We start from the raw sequence: 15,834 nt of genomic DNA on the forward strand, positions 1-15,834 counted from the left end.
TGCTGAGTTTGCATCTTTTGCTGTGAAGTACAGCCAGACTTTGACCGCTTCGCCTTGGTCATTTTTAATCTGTAGCTCTGCTCTAACAGAACGTACGTACCTGGGCCCGCCTACTATCCTCAGAAACGTAAAATGATTGGCTAGAATCTAAAGTGTCTGACATTTCAGGGGGGAAAAAAAGCACCGAAATGTGCGCTGCTTTTCGGTCTGGTTACTACCGTTTATGTCAGAACGATACCGGGACCCATCCCTAATAAAGATGCAGTTCAGTGACTGAATCTCAGCATCATCATATGATCAATTCATCCCTGCTACACTCGCTGTGACCTGACTGTAAGCACGAGCTCCACGGTGTATCAGTCACACACAGAGCTTCCTGTGGATTCACCACACTAATGAAAGCTGACCTGTTTGTCCAGGAGGACACTGCCCAGTGTCATCATGCAACACTTGAATAACACAAGTTTGTGCACCTTAGTTTGTTTTGCAGGACATTTATCAAAAGGCGTCATACACAGATGCAACATGTGATTCTACGTCACATGTAAGCTTTGCGTTTGCTTCCCTTTCTGATCTGTCTGCATCTCTGAGCTCTCCGTCTTTTCCCTCTCAGTCAGATACAGCAGCTGGACCTTCAGCTGCACACACACAGTTTGTGTGTTTGCTGATGTTGGTCGAGCTGATAGAATCGCTGAGCGCTCTGCAGAGTAAACACAGCTGAATGTAAAGTAACAGCTCTGATTTTAAAATCTACAAACTTCAGAGATTTGTGTACAAATGTTAGCGTGGGCCGCAGCCACGCAGCGTCACAGCTTCAGGTTAAGATCATCTGTGCAGATAAAGTGTCTGGAAGTTTGTATGTGAGCTCACTGTAAAGGACCCAGAGGGCCAAACCGGAGCCGGCGGGTTTAAAAATAAGCGTCCAGTCCAGAGTCCTCCAACAGCAAATATTTTCTGTAACCAAAAAAAGGAACTTATCTAAAACCAACAGGTCGACTTGCCACTGAACACCACGAGGACGCAAACACACCGGCCTCCGGTCTACGACTCTGACCTCAGCTTATCAGGAAAACACACCTGCCAAAGTAATCACATTACACTGAATGACCTCCAGAGGTTTCCAGGCAGATGTATTTCAACAAGGTCGAAGCACCGAGTACACACGAATACAGGAACACAAACACGGCAAAGACGTCCCCCTCCAAGCTCCTACGCCCATGCTCAGGTGAAAGGTCACACTGACTCAGGTATCAGCGTTTCCTGAGGGGGGGGGGCTCTTCTCTGCTGTCCACCTATAGCAGAAATAGCTGCTCGTGCTAAAAGCCTTTTAAGCTGACTCAAAGTGTGAGGCTGAGCTCGGATGCTCCGCCCTCCTCCTCAAGCCGCTGACATTACGCTGATGCCACCTTTGACCCCAGAGGTCTTTGCAAACCAAACATTTACAAAGGTCGAACATTAACGCTGAACGTATCTGATCATCAGAAAAACTGAAGTTATGAATTTTTCCAGCTGACTCAGTAACTGAGGCCCGCAGTGAGCTTCCTGTTTCTCTCCCACGTATGGATGATGTCACTTTCAGGCTCTCAGTTGCTGCTGAACGGAAACACCAGTGACAGATGTTTGGTTGAATACTGGTTTGATGCGCCTCTGACTGGTTTTTCTCACAGTCCTGCCTCCAGTTTATGTGGCGTCGGCCTCTGCGGGGCAGCTGGCTGCATGTGAGCAGATTCATCCTGTAAGCCTGTGCTGGATATTAAATCCACACACACACACACACACACACACACACAGACACACACACACACACACACACACAGACAGACACACACACACACACACACACACACACACACACACACACACACACACACACACACACACACACACACACACACCAATAATAAAAAACCCAAAAAAGTTGAATTACTTTCCATAACATTTGAACTGTGAGCACATTGTCTCATGTCAGCACAGAAGCTTCAAAGCGGTGATAAAGGCTCATAAGCTTCATTTCGGTATGAGGTTTTATTACCGACATAAGCAGACGTCATGGAAACAGCTTCTTTCTCGTGAGGAGTAATGAGTCAGACCCAAACTCCTGCATCTTCCCCTTAAGACGCTACATTAAACCAACACGTGGACGTCAGCACTGCTCCTACTTCCTGCAGGCACGGTGTGCAGCCGCTCAGCTCCTCAGAGTTTATCGATCACTGTTTAAATGCTGGGAGCCGGCTGGCAGCCTCCCCCCTCCGTCACTGCTTTTAAAGTCGAGGTGCCGATGGAAACGGGCCGGAGGAATCTCAGAGACGATGCTCAGGGAGTCTGGGTGCTCCAATAAATCAGTTTTCTATTCTGGTTCGTTGCTTTTATTCATTTCTTCTACTTCCTCCTGACTTCATCCTGTTTCTGTTCCTGCCTCTGTTACATTATTTACACCTTTCAAACTGGATCTGACCTTTGACCTCCATCTGTCTGTCTGCAGGTTGTGGATCCTGCAGGTCAGCAAACCCACCCTGAACCACCATGACCAGTGTCAACTCTCCAGCCTGCGTGCTCGCCCGAAACCACTTCTACCGAAGTATGAACACACACATAACACACACACACACACACATAACACACACACACATAACACACACACACATAACACACACACACATAACACACACACACACACACATAACACACACACACATAACACACACACACACACACACACATAACACACACACACACACACACACATAACACACACACACAACACACACACACACACACATAACACACACACACACACACACATAACACACACACACACACATAACACACACACACACACACACACACATAACACACACACACACACACACACACACACCATAAGCTGTATTTTTAACTTGTGAGTCATTGTGATGGTAAATCTCTGATGTGGCACAAAGGTGTGTTGGCGTGTTGGCGTGCATGCGTCCTGGTCGTGCTCAGAATAAAGATAACTGCAAACAAACATCTTCTGGAAAGTGAGCACCATGTTCTGAATCTTTGACCTTTGACCCCACTAGACAAACTCCTGCATGTAAAACAAACATTTGTCTTCATTCAGTTTTCTGCACCAGTTCATCCTGTTATACAACGACAAACCAGCAGCAACAACGGCTCTTCTGATTGGCTGCCTCTCTCGAGCTGCAGGTGTGATGAAGTGTTCAGAGCCACCTGAGCTCATCATCAGAAACTTTGTGTTTAACGTCAGGAAATGAGCAAAGCAGAAGAAGAGCAGGTGTGCATCAACATTCACTCAGTCATGTGTCACGGGTTAAAAAACAGTCGAGGGTAACGAGGGTAACGTTCGCCTGAGGCAGCAGGACGGACGCTTTGCTCCTCTGCAGCAGTGTGTTTGGATCAGTGAGCAGAGAGAAAACATCCACACTGAGCATGCTCAGCCGCTTCGACGCCACATGAGTCAGAGCGCGGGTCCACGTTGTTCGCCTGGGTCACGGGGTGACGATGACAGCCGTGGGTAAAAATGACGGACTCGACCACCGACACCAAACTAATCTCAGAACAGCTGGTCGGTTCTGTCGCACGAAACGTGGTTTTCACCCGTCTGTCTGCTCTCCTCAGGTCTACCGCCGAGTCCAGAACCCACCAAGCCCGCACGCGGCTGTCAGGACAAGCAGAGACTGCCCACGCTTTGGGTTACCGTGGAAACAGCTCCAGGTAAACCTTCAGTGAACACGCCTGAAACTGATCCTCAAACGCCACGCCAGAAAACAGCTACAGGTTGTAGAAATCCAGTTTTCAATGTATTCACGTGTGAAGCACAGAGGGCGGAGCAGAGCAGGCGTCTGCACTAAAACCTGTTTAAATGCTTTAATGGCCCTCCCCCTCGCTTCTCTCCTCTCAGGACTGCCGGGTCTCGTGGGAACCAAAGGATTATGGGTCAGCATCATCCTCAGCGCTTCTTCCTCCTCCTCCACCTCCAAACCAAGCAACCACAGAGCCAAGTAGATGAAACAAGCGCACCTCACCCTGCAGGTCGTTCCTGTGAACGTCCACTCTTAATAACAGGGCGGCGATCCCCTGGGGACAAGCTCCTCCCCCGACTTCACCGTAGAAGGAAACGAACCACATGTCGTGTCCAAATTCATGGGCTGCATCCTCTTGAGGACCCGGCCTTCGCGGTCTACATGGGCCGGGTCCTCAGAAGATCGGGTAGGCCGGAAGTACGAGGTTGGGGAAATTGGACGGTCCAGCCTTCTGATTAGCGTCACCGCTGCCTCGGTGGAGTTTAATAAACTCAGCCGTCTGCTCCTTGCTATCTAAAATATAACAGGACACTGGAGGAAACTCTCGACCGTCTCACACGTCTGTTTAATCAGTTTTCTGTTTGACGTTTATTCAGCTGTGTGAAAACCACCCGATGGATTAATAAAGTTTTATTTTATCTAATCTAATAACTTTAATCTCAGCCAAACCGATTTACTCACGAACAAACAAAACACTGAAAAAAGCCCAACAACAACATTTTAGGTTGTCTAAGTGAATTATATATCACGTTTAACCTGAGTAGTGAAAGTCCGCGGTGATCTGAACATGATGTGCCGGAGTTGTGCCGTTCTCGGCCGCATCGGTGACCCTCGAGCTCCCGGCTAGCTATCGAGCTGGTGGGTAAAAGATGTCTCTGAAAACGTCGAAGCACTTTTGCAAATATGCGATATCTTGATAAACTGAGCAGATATTTGAAGTTTACACAGCTGAAAATATGTTCAAAGTTTATTTTGTGACCTAGAAAGATTAATAAGAGTAATTTTAAAACTTAGTGGCGGCTGCCATCGTTGGAAACTGGAGTTTGGCTGGGCCGCGCTATGAATTCTGGGATATCGTGGGCCACGAAAGACACACCCGACCCCAAATTCGTGGAAAAGGAGGACGCATTTGTCGGCTGCATTCAGAGGAGTCTACGAATTTGGACAGCCTTCATCGTGTCGCTGTGACGTAATCGGTCCACAAATGCGGCCTCAGGAGGACGCAGCCCATGAATTTGGACACGTCCACTGAGTGACCCTCCAGAACCAGGAGCAGGGCATGGCTAAAAGATGGGCGTGGTCTGAAAAATGGTTCCTCAAACCAAAGAGTGAACTCGTTCCTGATTGGTTTATGGTTTTGTCGCTGTTTACAGGTCTCAGTGAATAAAATGTGAAATTGGTGAAGTGATGGTGATGTTAGAGCAGGGCGCCCGGATGAAGAGCCCCACACGGCCACAGAAGCTCGTCTCACTTCCTGTTTTAGTTCCTGTGATATTTGAGGCCACATGTGCAAACTGTGACGAGGGCTTTAATCTACACGTTCTGACTGCATGTGTGACGATTATCACACTAATTCCACACGCGTGAATCTGCAGGTAATTTATAAATCCAGTGACAGGTGTCTACAGGTATGCACAGACAGGTAGACATTTCCCCGTCGCATCGGGTTGACGCTGATATTTCATCAGGTATTCGGCCTCCGGTGTGAGCTTTACGTCTCAATCTGCTTCAACAATGAAATCAAATAAAGTGCAACAGCTGAGCGAGCTTTCACCAGGTGTGCCGCACCTCTGTGTTGTGGAAATGACAGTCTTCACTAGTGGGGATAGTTACAAAGCTTTCTTCATTATGAATTAGCATACATGTTTTTATTGAACATTTGAAGAACCAGCAAAAAAAAAACCCCAGAAACTCTTGTAGAGGACATAAAGTCCGAGATAGAAACGACACGGAGCAGGTGCATCTAGTGCAGGTAAAACCCCACAGAGCTCAGCAGCCAGCGCAGCAAATTCTGGATCCTTGTCTTTTAGTGACTCACACTGAGGCTACGTCCACACGTACCCGGGTATTTTTGAAAACGCAGATTTTTCTATGCGTTTGCACCTCCCGTCCACACGTAAACGGCGTTTTCGGTCACTGAAAACGGAGATTTCTAAAAACTCCGGCCAGGGTGGATATTTAGAAACTCAGTTTTTGTATTTACGTGTGGACGAGAAAACACAGCGTCAAAGATGTGCGCCTTTTTTGAGGTCACACTGTGCGCCACGTTATTGTTTAGGTGAAATGAATTTCTACAATACTGTTACTGTTAATTCTACTCTCTGCAGTGTTTAAATGCTTACATATACACACAGTTACTGTCCCTCCACACATACGACTCGGTTCTGCTTCTATGCCCCAGCTTTGTTTACTTTTTCCCCACCGAGGCTTCTAGACTTCTGATTGGCCAACATTTCTGCACGGTTAGGAATCTAGCGCCACCTGCTGCTTTGGCATGTTCCTAGCAGCGTTTTCCTTCTTTACTGCGTTTACGTGTGGACGGGATTATTTTTTAAAACGAAAACGGAAAATCTCAGCTTTCAAAAATACCCGTGTACGTGTGGACGTAGCCTGTGACCAGAGGTGGGACCAAGTCATTGTTTTGCAAGTCTCAAGTAAGTCTCAAGTAATGTCAGGCAAGTCAGAGTCGAGTCTCAAGTCACTGGTGTAAAAGTCCGAGTAAAGTCACAAGTCTGAAACTTTGAATTTCAAGTCCTTTCGAGTCTTTAAAAAAATAAAAAATAAAAATAATGTTGCAGTTATGCTAAATGTAAATATTAGACCATGTAATTTTAAAATCTGTGTTTTTCTCAACACATGACAAAATAGTGAACTTAGAAAATATACACAAATTGTGAAATTGCACCTCTTTAAAATGCAGCTCAATTAAACCTAGCTCCAAGAATAATTTTCACCGACAGTTCTGAGATACGCTGCATGTTATTCTTGGATGCGGTTGTAGGACCGGCTTTGAAATCGCATGACAAAAATATCATACACATTAAAAAAAAACTGCATCACCAACGTAGCCTGGACAACATTTGCTAGTTAGATGAAGTCAGCTATCTCATCATAGCATATTTATATGCATATTTATAATCATACGCTTCTTGGAGTGAGTGCATACACTCATGAAGTTTAGTAACTTCAGGTCACTGCAACAAGCCCAGGTACAGTTTACCGACGGATGGGTGCAGGACCTTGAAATGCACCGTGTAGAACGAAAGACCATCGTACGTATCATAAGTTTACCAGTCTCACAAATCGTCGTCATAAATACACATTCGTTAACCGTTTATTAATAGGACCTTTGAGCTCAATGGTAATTAATTAGTAGTGGAAATAATTTCTGGTACCTGAAGGAAACGGTTTCCAGGGCCTAATCCGTGGATCGGCTTCCTCCGAGGCGTGGACGTCTATCAGCAGAGAATGTACCTTAGTCTGTAACACAGTCAAATATATTCTCAAGTAATATTCAAGCATGCCATTCAGCGTGTTAGTACGAGCTCGGGAGCAGCTTGGGAGAACAAGAAAACAGAGACTGCTTCAGGTTGTCTTCCCAAAGTGACTCAACTTTATTCACAAGTACAACAGTTTATATAGAGGGTAAAATTCATGAGACAGCAGATTTATCAGTTTAAACCAGTACAGACCAAGATAAGGCAGCGTCTTCCTGCCCTTGGGTGAAGAAGCATCCTTTGTGTAGTGTATCAGTTCAGCTACAATTGTGATTATCTCAGCGACATATTTTCAAGGCACAAAACGAAGAGTTCTTACATTAGTGAAATCTGAAACAAACCATTTGGCCTTCAACAGGCGTCTAAAAGATTAAGAAACTAATGTAGCTGAGGGAGTGATCTCTGTGGTATTTCAACCTTGTACCAGCCTGTGATTCTCACACATCAATTCTTGGGTCAAAGAGAAAAATAACTAAAACAAAGGGGCCTTATTGAATGACAGAGTTTTCCTGCATAATGTCACTATAAAACAATATCCAGTAAATGCTACCATGGTACTAAAATACCTAACAGTACCCATCACAGAAATGTAGCAGTGACAATAATACTGTATGCTGTAATCGCACTGGACAATTAGTGATACAAAAAACCTGTTTTATCCTGTGAATAAAAGTATATGTTTTTGTCAATGTACCATAATAACAGAAGCGAAACGCAATATTGTGTCAGGACAATTCACTATTTATGCACAATAAATAAAGGAGCATAGCGCGACAATTTCTGTTCAGCGCCAGACTTGCTTGTAACCTATATCACCAATTATGTTATGAAAATGACGCATTAACTACAACAGCAGACTGACCTTCGTGTAAATGCTTGGAGCAGACTAACCTGTGAGCTGGAGGGTTCTGGGACGTTATATTTGCTCTTTGAATGGCTGCAATCCAGGCCATCCGTCGCCTCTTTGTTACTTCGGAAACATGGCTCGAACAATTTCTCTTCAACGACGTAATCCGATAACAACCGATCTCTTTACCCGTTGGCTTCCCGTGGCTGTCATGCGACCGGCTATTGCAGTTAATAATACAACAGCTTCTTGACATTTTTGTGTTTCTTTTTATCGCTGTGTGACTGATTTCAATTGAAAGCCTGCGTGCGCTAGTACCGCTTGCCACGAGTTCCCAGAATCCTTTGCGGTTCTACCCGTGAATGACGTCACATTTTCAATCTCTATATAATATGCATGTTAAATTTTATATTTGGGGTAAAATATCAAGTCTTTTCAAGTAAACCGGTTCAAGTCCAATTCAAGTCCCAAGTCATTGGTGTAAAAGTCCAAGTCAAGTCACAAGTCTTAGAACATTTTTTCAAGTCAAGTCTAAAGTCATAAAATTAATGACTCGAGTCTGACTCGAGTCCAAGTCATGTGACTCGAGTCCACACCTCTGCCTGTGACTCACAGCAATGGTCCCGGATAGATTTGAAAACGGTGTTTTCGTCTGCAAACGCTCCGCGTCCACACTACCATTTTCAGTCGTTGTCACAGAGTTGTGCGTCCACATTGAAACGGTCGAAAACGCTTACGTTCCAGTCCTGCGCATGCGTGAAACGAGTTTCGACCTGCCTCGTTTGGCTGTCTGCCGTTTATTTACTTTCCGGCTCTTTGAAACGTGGCGGCAAAATGTGGAGGAAAAGCAGCGAGTTTTTAAACAGACTAACAATGAGGTGCAGTTGTTGCTGCGACAACACAAAAGTATAAAGTTGCAAAAGCGAGTGAGAATGAAAGAATTTGAAGAAAAGCTGGAGCACCTACAGACTGACATTAATCTTTAACAGGGCTATCAAACAAAACAACTGCTGTATAATGAACTCCGCTATCTTTGTTTAATTGGTCACATGACTGCATCACATGACTAAAATGCCCAGTTTGATAATAAAATGAATGAACGGTGCAGCCAGTGATTCCTCTCACCTGGTAGAAAGGCGGAGCCACGGCCCGGGCCGCGGTGGAGGAGAACAGCTCCTCGAAGCAGCCGGTGACCTGGAAAAAGTGCAGCATGGAAACAAATGAGGCCTCGGTGCGGCGGAGCAGAACATTGTTTGTCTTTCCTGCGTTTCATAGAGACGCGCAGAGATGAGCAACGCTCACACAAACCTTTCACTGCCGGCCAGAAAAGCCCGCGTCAGGGTTTCTGCCGCCGTCACAGCAGATTTCTCCACGCAGCGGGACCGCTTCACCCTCAGCCTAACCACAGACTGTAAATAAAAGATGGAGGCTATCGCCGTGACAGCCAGCACTCTTAATCTGATCTGAAAACACCGAGGACGGATGGCTCCATCCAGCAGGCCTCCTCATCACAAACCGAGTCTGTGCCCGCTCTGGCCTTAGTCCAGCTCATCACACGTACGTCATGTGACACACTTTTGCCTTCACACTCACACAGCCCAGGTAAGGGATGAAAGCTGCTCATTTACCTGAGCACCAACACTGCTCCACAGACTCACTTTACCTGTCGGTAGGCGGTTCAGAGACCTCACCTTGTCAGGTAAATCTGAGGCGTGACCAGCTGTTCATGCTAGTTGACACGGGGTATTCATGGGGGTCAGCGAGGCCCCTATAAACGCCCGAAAATACGTGTTTGGAATCTGTACTTCGATGGGTGAAAGTTTAAGACAAACACATTAAATATTTCTAAATCAGTTAATCACAAAAACAACCTGGGCCTGTCTGCGTGCGATCCTGAGCCTCCATCCTCTCACGCACGCTGAAGCTTCCATCGTTTAACGAAAACGTAGCTGATGATGTCATAAAGTCTTCATCATTTATGTGACTGAAGCTGTGTGACAAAGATGAGCTGAGCCCACAGCACCGCTTCATGAACGATCAGTCAGCTGATCTCCACACTCGCACCTGATCAGCAATAATCCAGCTACAGTAATCTGAGTATTTGTTAATATGACAGATTAGAGGCTGCTGCTGATGTCACAGTAATAACGTGCAGTGCTGCGGGCTTTCAGGTGACGTGTTATCGATCCTGAAGCAGTTTCTATGAAATCAGGGTTTGAGTTTATCGCCCTGAGGAGGAGCAGGAGGAGCAGGAGGAGGTGTTTGTCCGTCCTGTACTGAGGCCAATGAAGCATCGCCTCCTCACCCTGATGTCACCTGGAGGCTGAACAAACACACAGAGCGTCGGGATGCACTCGACTTTATTTCGTTTGCAGTGACAAAGTGAGAAAGGTTAAGAAAAGCCTGTGGCAGCGCCACCTTCAGGCTGAATACAAACACATTACAAATGTTAAAAACAAACAGAGCTTATCGGCTGCTTTTATTTTTTATTTTTGGTCATTAATTTAAAAAGTGAGGTTACAGGAACAGAACACGCAGCCACACTACGACACGTACAAAAGGAAAAAAAGAAACTAAGGCTGTAAACGGGACTTCCTCCCGTCACCTAGCGTTGGCTGATGGTTCGATTCCCCCCAATCAGGTGTGGTGGCAAGACCGAGAGAGACCGTGGGATCACGAGGAGACGGGGCTTCCCGCGTCGCTGCTCTCGCTCGCCTGCCGCTGCATCACCATCTCCCGGGCGACACAGGTGATCTGACCGTTAGTCACCACACCAGATATCCCCGCCCTGCCAGGAAGAGAGCGGCGTTAACCAAGTCAGACCATCGCTGCTAATAAAGTTTATTTATGTGCGTGTGTGTCCATACTTGTGCTGCGCCTCCTCAGTCAGTGGGGTCATCCCCGGCTGCTTCCCGAAGAAGAAAGTGGACCACCAGTGGCCGGAGTCCTGCTTGGGCAGTCCTGTGGACAGAGTCCAACATTCAGACACGACAGCAGCGTTTAACCGTGAAAGGACTGCTGCGCTTCCCGCCGTCACAGCGGCGACGTTAACCTCGCTCACAAGAAAAAGTCAAACTTTCTGAACACAAACGTGAAAACTAATGAAATCAAACTTTTCCAGCCATCTACAGGCGGAAGCAGTTCACACGTCAGCCTGACCAGCTGATGGATCACATGATCACTGACTGACGCCGCTCACACAAGTTTAAACGAGTTTCAAACTGGTCAGTTATTTTATAACAAAGACGTTTCTATGGCAACAGGAAAAGAAAGCAGGAAATGACTGCATCAGACCTTCATAAAGTCTCGGTGAGTCCGAGCACCGCCCTGGTTTCTGAGACACACACACACACTCTCCCAGCTCTGTTCTTGAAAGTAGGTGAAAGGGGAAACTGGGTGTGTTCAGTTCACTCTGAGCGTGTGTGCGTCTGTGCGAGCTCCCTGGCGACATGCGTGTGCTGTGGTGATGAAGAGCAGCACTCTCACATGAGCTGTAATTCAACAAACCGGATCAGACCGGTCTCTGAGCCCCACAGTCTCCCAAACTGAGGCTGAGGGAGGAAGAACTGAGCATGCTCAGAGACAAACATCTGCATCAGCTCACGTGGGCGTCGCTTCAGGACACAAAGTTCCTGCCAGAAGAGCCGCCGCTTAACTCACTCAGTGTGCGAGCGAGTGGGTGGAGCATCTCAGAAAGCCCCGACTGCTGCATTTTAAACCGCATGATGTCGGCACAAGAAACGCGACAGAATGCTCCCACGCCACCAGACTCCCGGCCCCGCCCTGTCCCACTGTGCACTGACCCGGATGGTGAGGGATGACCTCGCCGCTGTACTCCGAACTGCCACACGAGCTGCTGCTGGACGTAGAGCCGATGCGCCCTGCCGGACACAAACCTCGGGTTAGTCTCCACCTCACACCTCGCTGACTGTAACCTGCCAACTCTTCTTCGTGCGATACTCACTTCGGTAGTAATCAGTGGTCGCCACGAGAGACCCTCCTGCTGGGATAGCTGCCATTGTTGGGCCGTTGGTCGCTGTACACTGTGCTGATGGAACCCTGCAGGGGACAAAACAAACAGGAAGTAATCACACCAATGACCTGCAGTCACCATTTCAGTCATTAAAGCAGTGACAGAGTCACGTGACCATGTCCTGACAGTTTGTTTACATGTGCTCCTCTGTTTTCTTTCTCCAACCAATCAGATCGTCCTGTGGGCAGGACTTCACGCATCCATTAAAAATACACACCAGTGATGGAGAAGCACTGATGATAATGAACACACTGCTCGCTGTGCTCACTGTTGACATTAAACAGAAAGCCAATAACAGATTATGGTTACTACTGTAATTCAGAGGATTACACGAGAAAATAAAGATTACTGTGTAATCTGTGTGCAGAATCTGACCAATCGCTGCCTCTATGGAAACAAAAAGGTATATAAACACAAACGCCATCAATCATCCCTGCATCAGTGTCTGTGAAGCATCACTTCCTGTGTCCATAGATATTATTACTCCAATAATCACCATCACAGAGGCTGCTCTGCTGTGTGAGTGACACCCGAACCTGTCCCACCGTAAACAAGGCCAGCTAGGAACCAAACATCCCCTCCCACAAAGGGCTTAAACATGATTCCTGCCTGTGCTTACACGGGACACGTGAGCGTGCAGCTCATTGATCATCTGTTCATCAATAAAGCCTGACGTCAAAGAGCAGCTGCAGAGACATCAGGCCGACATCAAGAGTGCATCACAGGATCTTGTTTTTATTCTACACAGGTGTAAACCTGCCACAGCAGCCTAACAGTGTGAGGCGAAACCCGCCTGCAGACAATATAACAGTACATGAAAGCATCACGGTCACTCTGCAGCCTCGCGTGCTGCACGTACACACGTCCACGGCAATGACGTCATCCCAGCCGGGCTTGTTTACAACTAACGGTCACTGCAGCAGACCGACATCTTGACGTGAATCCGCCCCATCGGGGTCACCCTGCAAACGGCCCGGTGGGAGAAAAGACCCCGGGGGAAGGAGGGGGGGCACACGGAGGATGTCCCGGAGGACATTTTGTTTCCGATTAATCCGCCTTTAACGGCCCGACAGCCCCCCGCTGCTCCCACGGCAACACCGAGAGAGACGTAACGGTTAGCATAACGGGGACAGAAAGGCTTCGGGACGAGATGGGAACGTGAAACCATCGAAAATGCCCACTTTGTGCCGGAAACGGCCGTCACAGGCACCGCTAACCACCATTTTCTAACCGCTCGTCGCGGTCGGTAGCCTCACCTTGTGCGGACCCAGACGTGCTTGATGTTCGGGAGCACTCCCTTCGATCAGTCGGCGAGGCTGGGGGAGTGAACGCTAGGCAACGGGGCCCATTTGAAAAGAAGTTTTGGGTAAATGTGACCCTCCAAGGCCCGAGCGAGTTCCGACGATGCTGCGGTATGCGGAGGAACGGGCAGCTCCCGCCTTTATACTGGACATGACGTACCCCAGTGGGAGGCGGGACGAACAAAGGCTCCGCCCTCACCGCTTCCCCCTTTCCCTAAAAAAACACCCCGTTGAAGTCGCGTCAGCGCTGAATCAGCGGGTTTCCATGGAAACATCACTGAAACAAAATTTCAACATTTGCATCACAAAATACCGGCACACCGAGACCGGCGCGTGTATCTCCCTGTAAGCCTCAGTACAAGCTCACTTTACATGCGTTCATTTCATTTCCGTTGAGGCTGTAACCGTTAACACGACGCTCGTTTTCCTGCACTTCTCTTTGTTCTCTGCGCTACCAGCAGCCTCCAGCGCCCTCTGCCGGTAATAATAATAATAATCATACATTTTATTGTATTATTGAGGCGCCTTTCAGACCCTCAAGGTCACCTTACAGTAGCACGTAAACAATACCATAAAAAACTTTTTTTTTAAAGAAATCCCAGTAAAAACTACAAATAAAAACACAGTAAACTACATTATGACTAAAACCTGTTTAATGGGGGTGACTCGGTAACTGACTCAGTAAACTGGAGAAAAAAGGAGGTCATGACGCTGATGCAGTTTAGAGTTTTTTTGCTCAGTTTTTATATTTGCTTTTATACTTTTATGACTGTTTATGTCTAAATTTTATCTACCATGTTTGCTATATATACATATTTTACTGTAGTACTTGAGGTCAGTTCTGCTGATTTTAAATGCAGGTGTCTCTCATCTATGGAAGCCCGTTTCCGCCACTAAAAAAAAAAAAAAAAGGATCCATAACTCAAAATTTCGAGTTATTATCTCGAAATTTTGAGTTTTTTTCTCGAAATTTCGAGTTATTATCTCGAAATTTCGACATATTAACTCAAAATTTTGAGAAAAGCAACTCGAAATTTCGAGTTAGCGCTGCCAATCAGTAATCTACGTGAATGACGTCATTTCCATGTTACCCGGAAGCTGAAGCCCTCAGCTACAAATGCTACAGCTAAGCTACCGGTATTACATCCAGTCGTGAATGCACAGATTGCTGAGTGTTTTCAGCCTGGCTTCACAAATGATGAAATCCCTGTGTTATTAGCTGAATCACATGGTGTTACTATCAGCAAACATACTTTCATTTGTTGGGATCCGTTTTTGAGTGCGCGGTCCTGCGCCATATGCTTCCGGGTAACAAGAAAGCGACCTCATTCACGTATATTTTTGATTGGCAGAGCTAACTCGAAATTTTGAGAAAAATAACTCGAAATTTCGAGTTATGGATACTAGCTTCTTTTTTTTTTTTAGTGGCGGAAACGGGCTTCCATACTCATCTGAGAGCCTCGACAGTGGCACAGCTTTATCTCACCTGTCTGTGGTCAGGTTCGTAGGAGAACAGGAACGAGTGATTGTGCAAAACGTTCGTTGTCGGCAGGATTCGAACCTGCGCGGGGAGACCCCAATGGATTTCTAGTCCATCGCCTTAACCACTCGGCCACGACAACCTACCTACCTACCTACCTCCTGCCGCCACCTACACCTGTCACTCTACAGGTGTGGTTCTCATATGACCCGTACTGATACAGAACGGGGAAGTGTGACCACTTTAATACTACGAACATGATTGTTTCACGTTACTATTTAAGCCTGATTGTGACCATTCACGGTAACTCTCCCTGGTGGTCTAGTGGTTAGGATTCGGCGCTCTCACCGCCGCGGCCCGGGTTCGATTCCCGGTCAGGGAACACCCTTTTTCTGAAAACCGAAGCGTGCATTCACACGTAGCGTTTTGTGGGAGAAACGTTTCGTCACTCATCCAAGTGACTTCTTCAGTCTCAGCTGACTGCAGGTTTCCCCAAATCTTATAAACAGTACATTTGCATAATGACTGAAACCAGCCCACTGAAGGGACAATGGGCCGGGAGGTCAGTTCCTTAATCATAATTATGCTAATTCTCATGACCACTGATCAACAACCACTGATCAAAGATTCACTTTCCTGGATGATTGAGAATGCATCAAGACGAAAATCTGTAAACATATTTAACCTTCGGTGACCTCAGCCTCTGTCACCTATGCTGTTTGCATACAGAATAGAATATGCATGCAGCTTATTTTTTTAAAAGCTGACGTTTTCTCATATTGAAACCCAAAAACCGTCAGATTGACTTCCTGTTCAGCCCCAGGTGTCATAGTTGACTCTAAACTCAGGAAATTTAGCAACCCAGGAGATGGT

The 15,834-nt window shown here is 46.8% G+C and overlaps 2 protein-coding genes and 2 non-coding genes across 6 annotated transcripts in view; 2 read left to right on the forward strand and 2 right to left on the reverse strand.

Moving 5' to 3' along the window:
* LOC146685280 (uncharacterized) overlaps positions 1 to 7,844 on the forward strand; it is a 14,499-nt gene extending 6,655 nt beyond the window's left edge. The window contains exons 2-5 of one of the 3 annotated variants that reach the window (XM_085442971.1): positions 2,483 to 2,578; positions 3,101 to 3,514; positions 3,619 to 3,714; positions 3,902 to 7,844. In XM_085442971.1, the coding sequence (XP_085299097.1) occupies positions 3,453 to 3,514; positions 3,619 to 3,714; positions 3,902 to 4,262 (519 nt within the window). In that variant the 5' untranslated portion in view covers positions 2,483 to 2,578; positions 3,101 to 3,452 and the 3' untranslated portion in view covers positions 4,263 to 7,844. Of the gene's footprint in view, positions 1 to 2,482; positions 2,579 to 2,983; positions 3,018 to 3,100; positions 3,515 to 3,618; positions 3,715 to 3,901 lie in introns of those variants that run through there. The other 2 variants (XM_085442972.1, XM_085442973.1) reach the window with 2 other exon arrangements.
* Positions 7,845 to 10,490: 2,646 nt separating this feature from the next.
* Positions 10,491 to 13,741, reverse strand: ppdpfb (pancreatic progenitor cell differentiation and proliferation factor b). Its single transcript, XM_085442974.1, has 5 exons — positions 13,437 to 13,741; positions 12,112 to 12,206; positions 11,951 to 12,028; positions 11,015 to 11,108; positions 10,491 to 10,935 (listed from the first exon to the last, which is right to left on the reverse strand). Exons 2-5 carry the CDS (start codon positions 12,164 to 12,166, stop codon positions 10,821 to 10,823), a joined length of 342 nt encoding a protein of 113 aa, XP_085299100.1. The 5' UTR covers positions 12,167 to 12,206; positions 13,437 to 13,741; the 3' UTR covers positions 10,491 to 10,820.
* Positions 13,742 to 15,021: 1,280 nt separating this feature from the next.
* Positions 15,022 to 15,103, reverse strand: trnas-aga (transfer RNA serine (anticodon AGA)). The gene has a single exon. It is a non-coding gene; the product is annotated as a tRNA-Ser (tRNA).
* Positions 15,104 to 15,271: 168 nt separating this feature from the next.
* trnae-cuc (transfer RNA glutamic acid (anticodon CUC)) lies at positions 15,272 to 15,343 on the forward strand. Its single transcript has one exon. It is a non-coding gene; the product is annotated as a tRNA-Glu (tRNA).
* The last annotated feature ends 491 nt before the right edge of the window (positions 15,344 to 15,834 follow it).

Source organism: Copadichromis virginalis, linkage group LG20, assembly GCF_057382275.1.
Source record: "Copadichromis virginalis isolate Kocher_CV1m ecotype Utaka linkage group LG20, C_Virginalis_male_GT1.1, whole genome shotgun sequence".
Lineage (NCBI taxonomy): Eukaryota > Metazoa > Chordata > Actinopteri > Cichliformes > Cichlidae > Copadichromis > Copadichromis virginalis.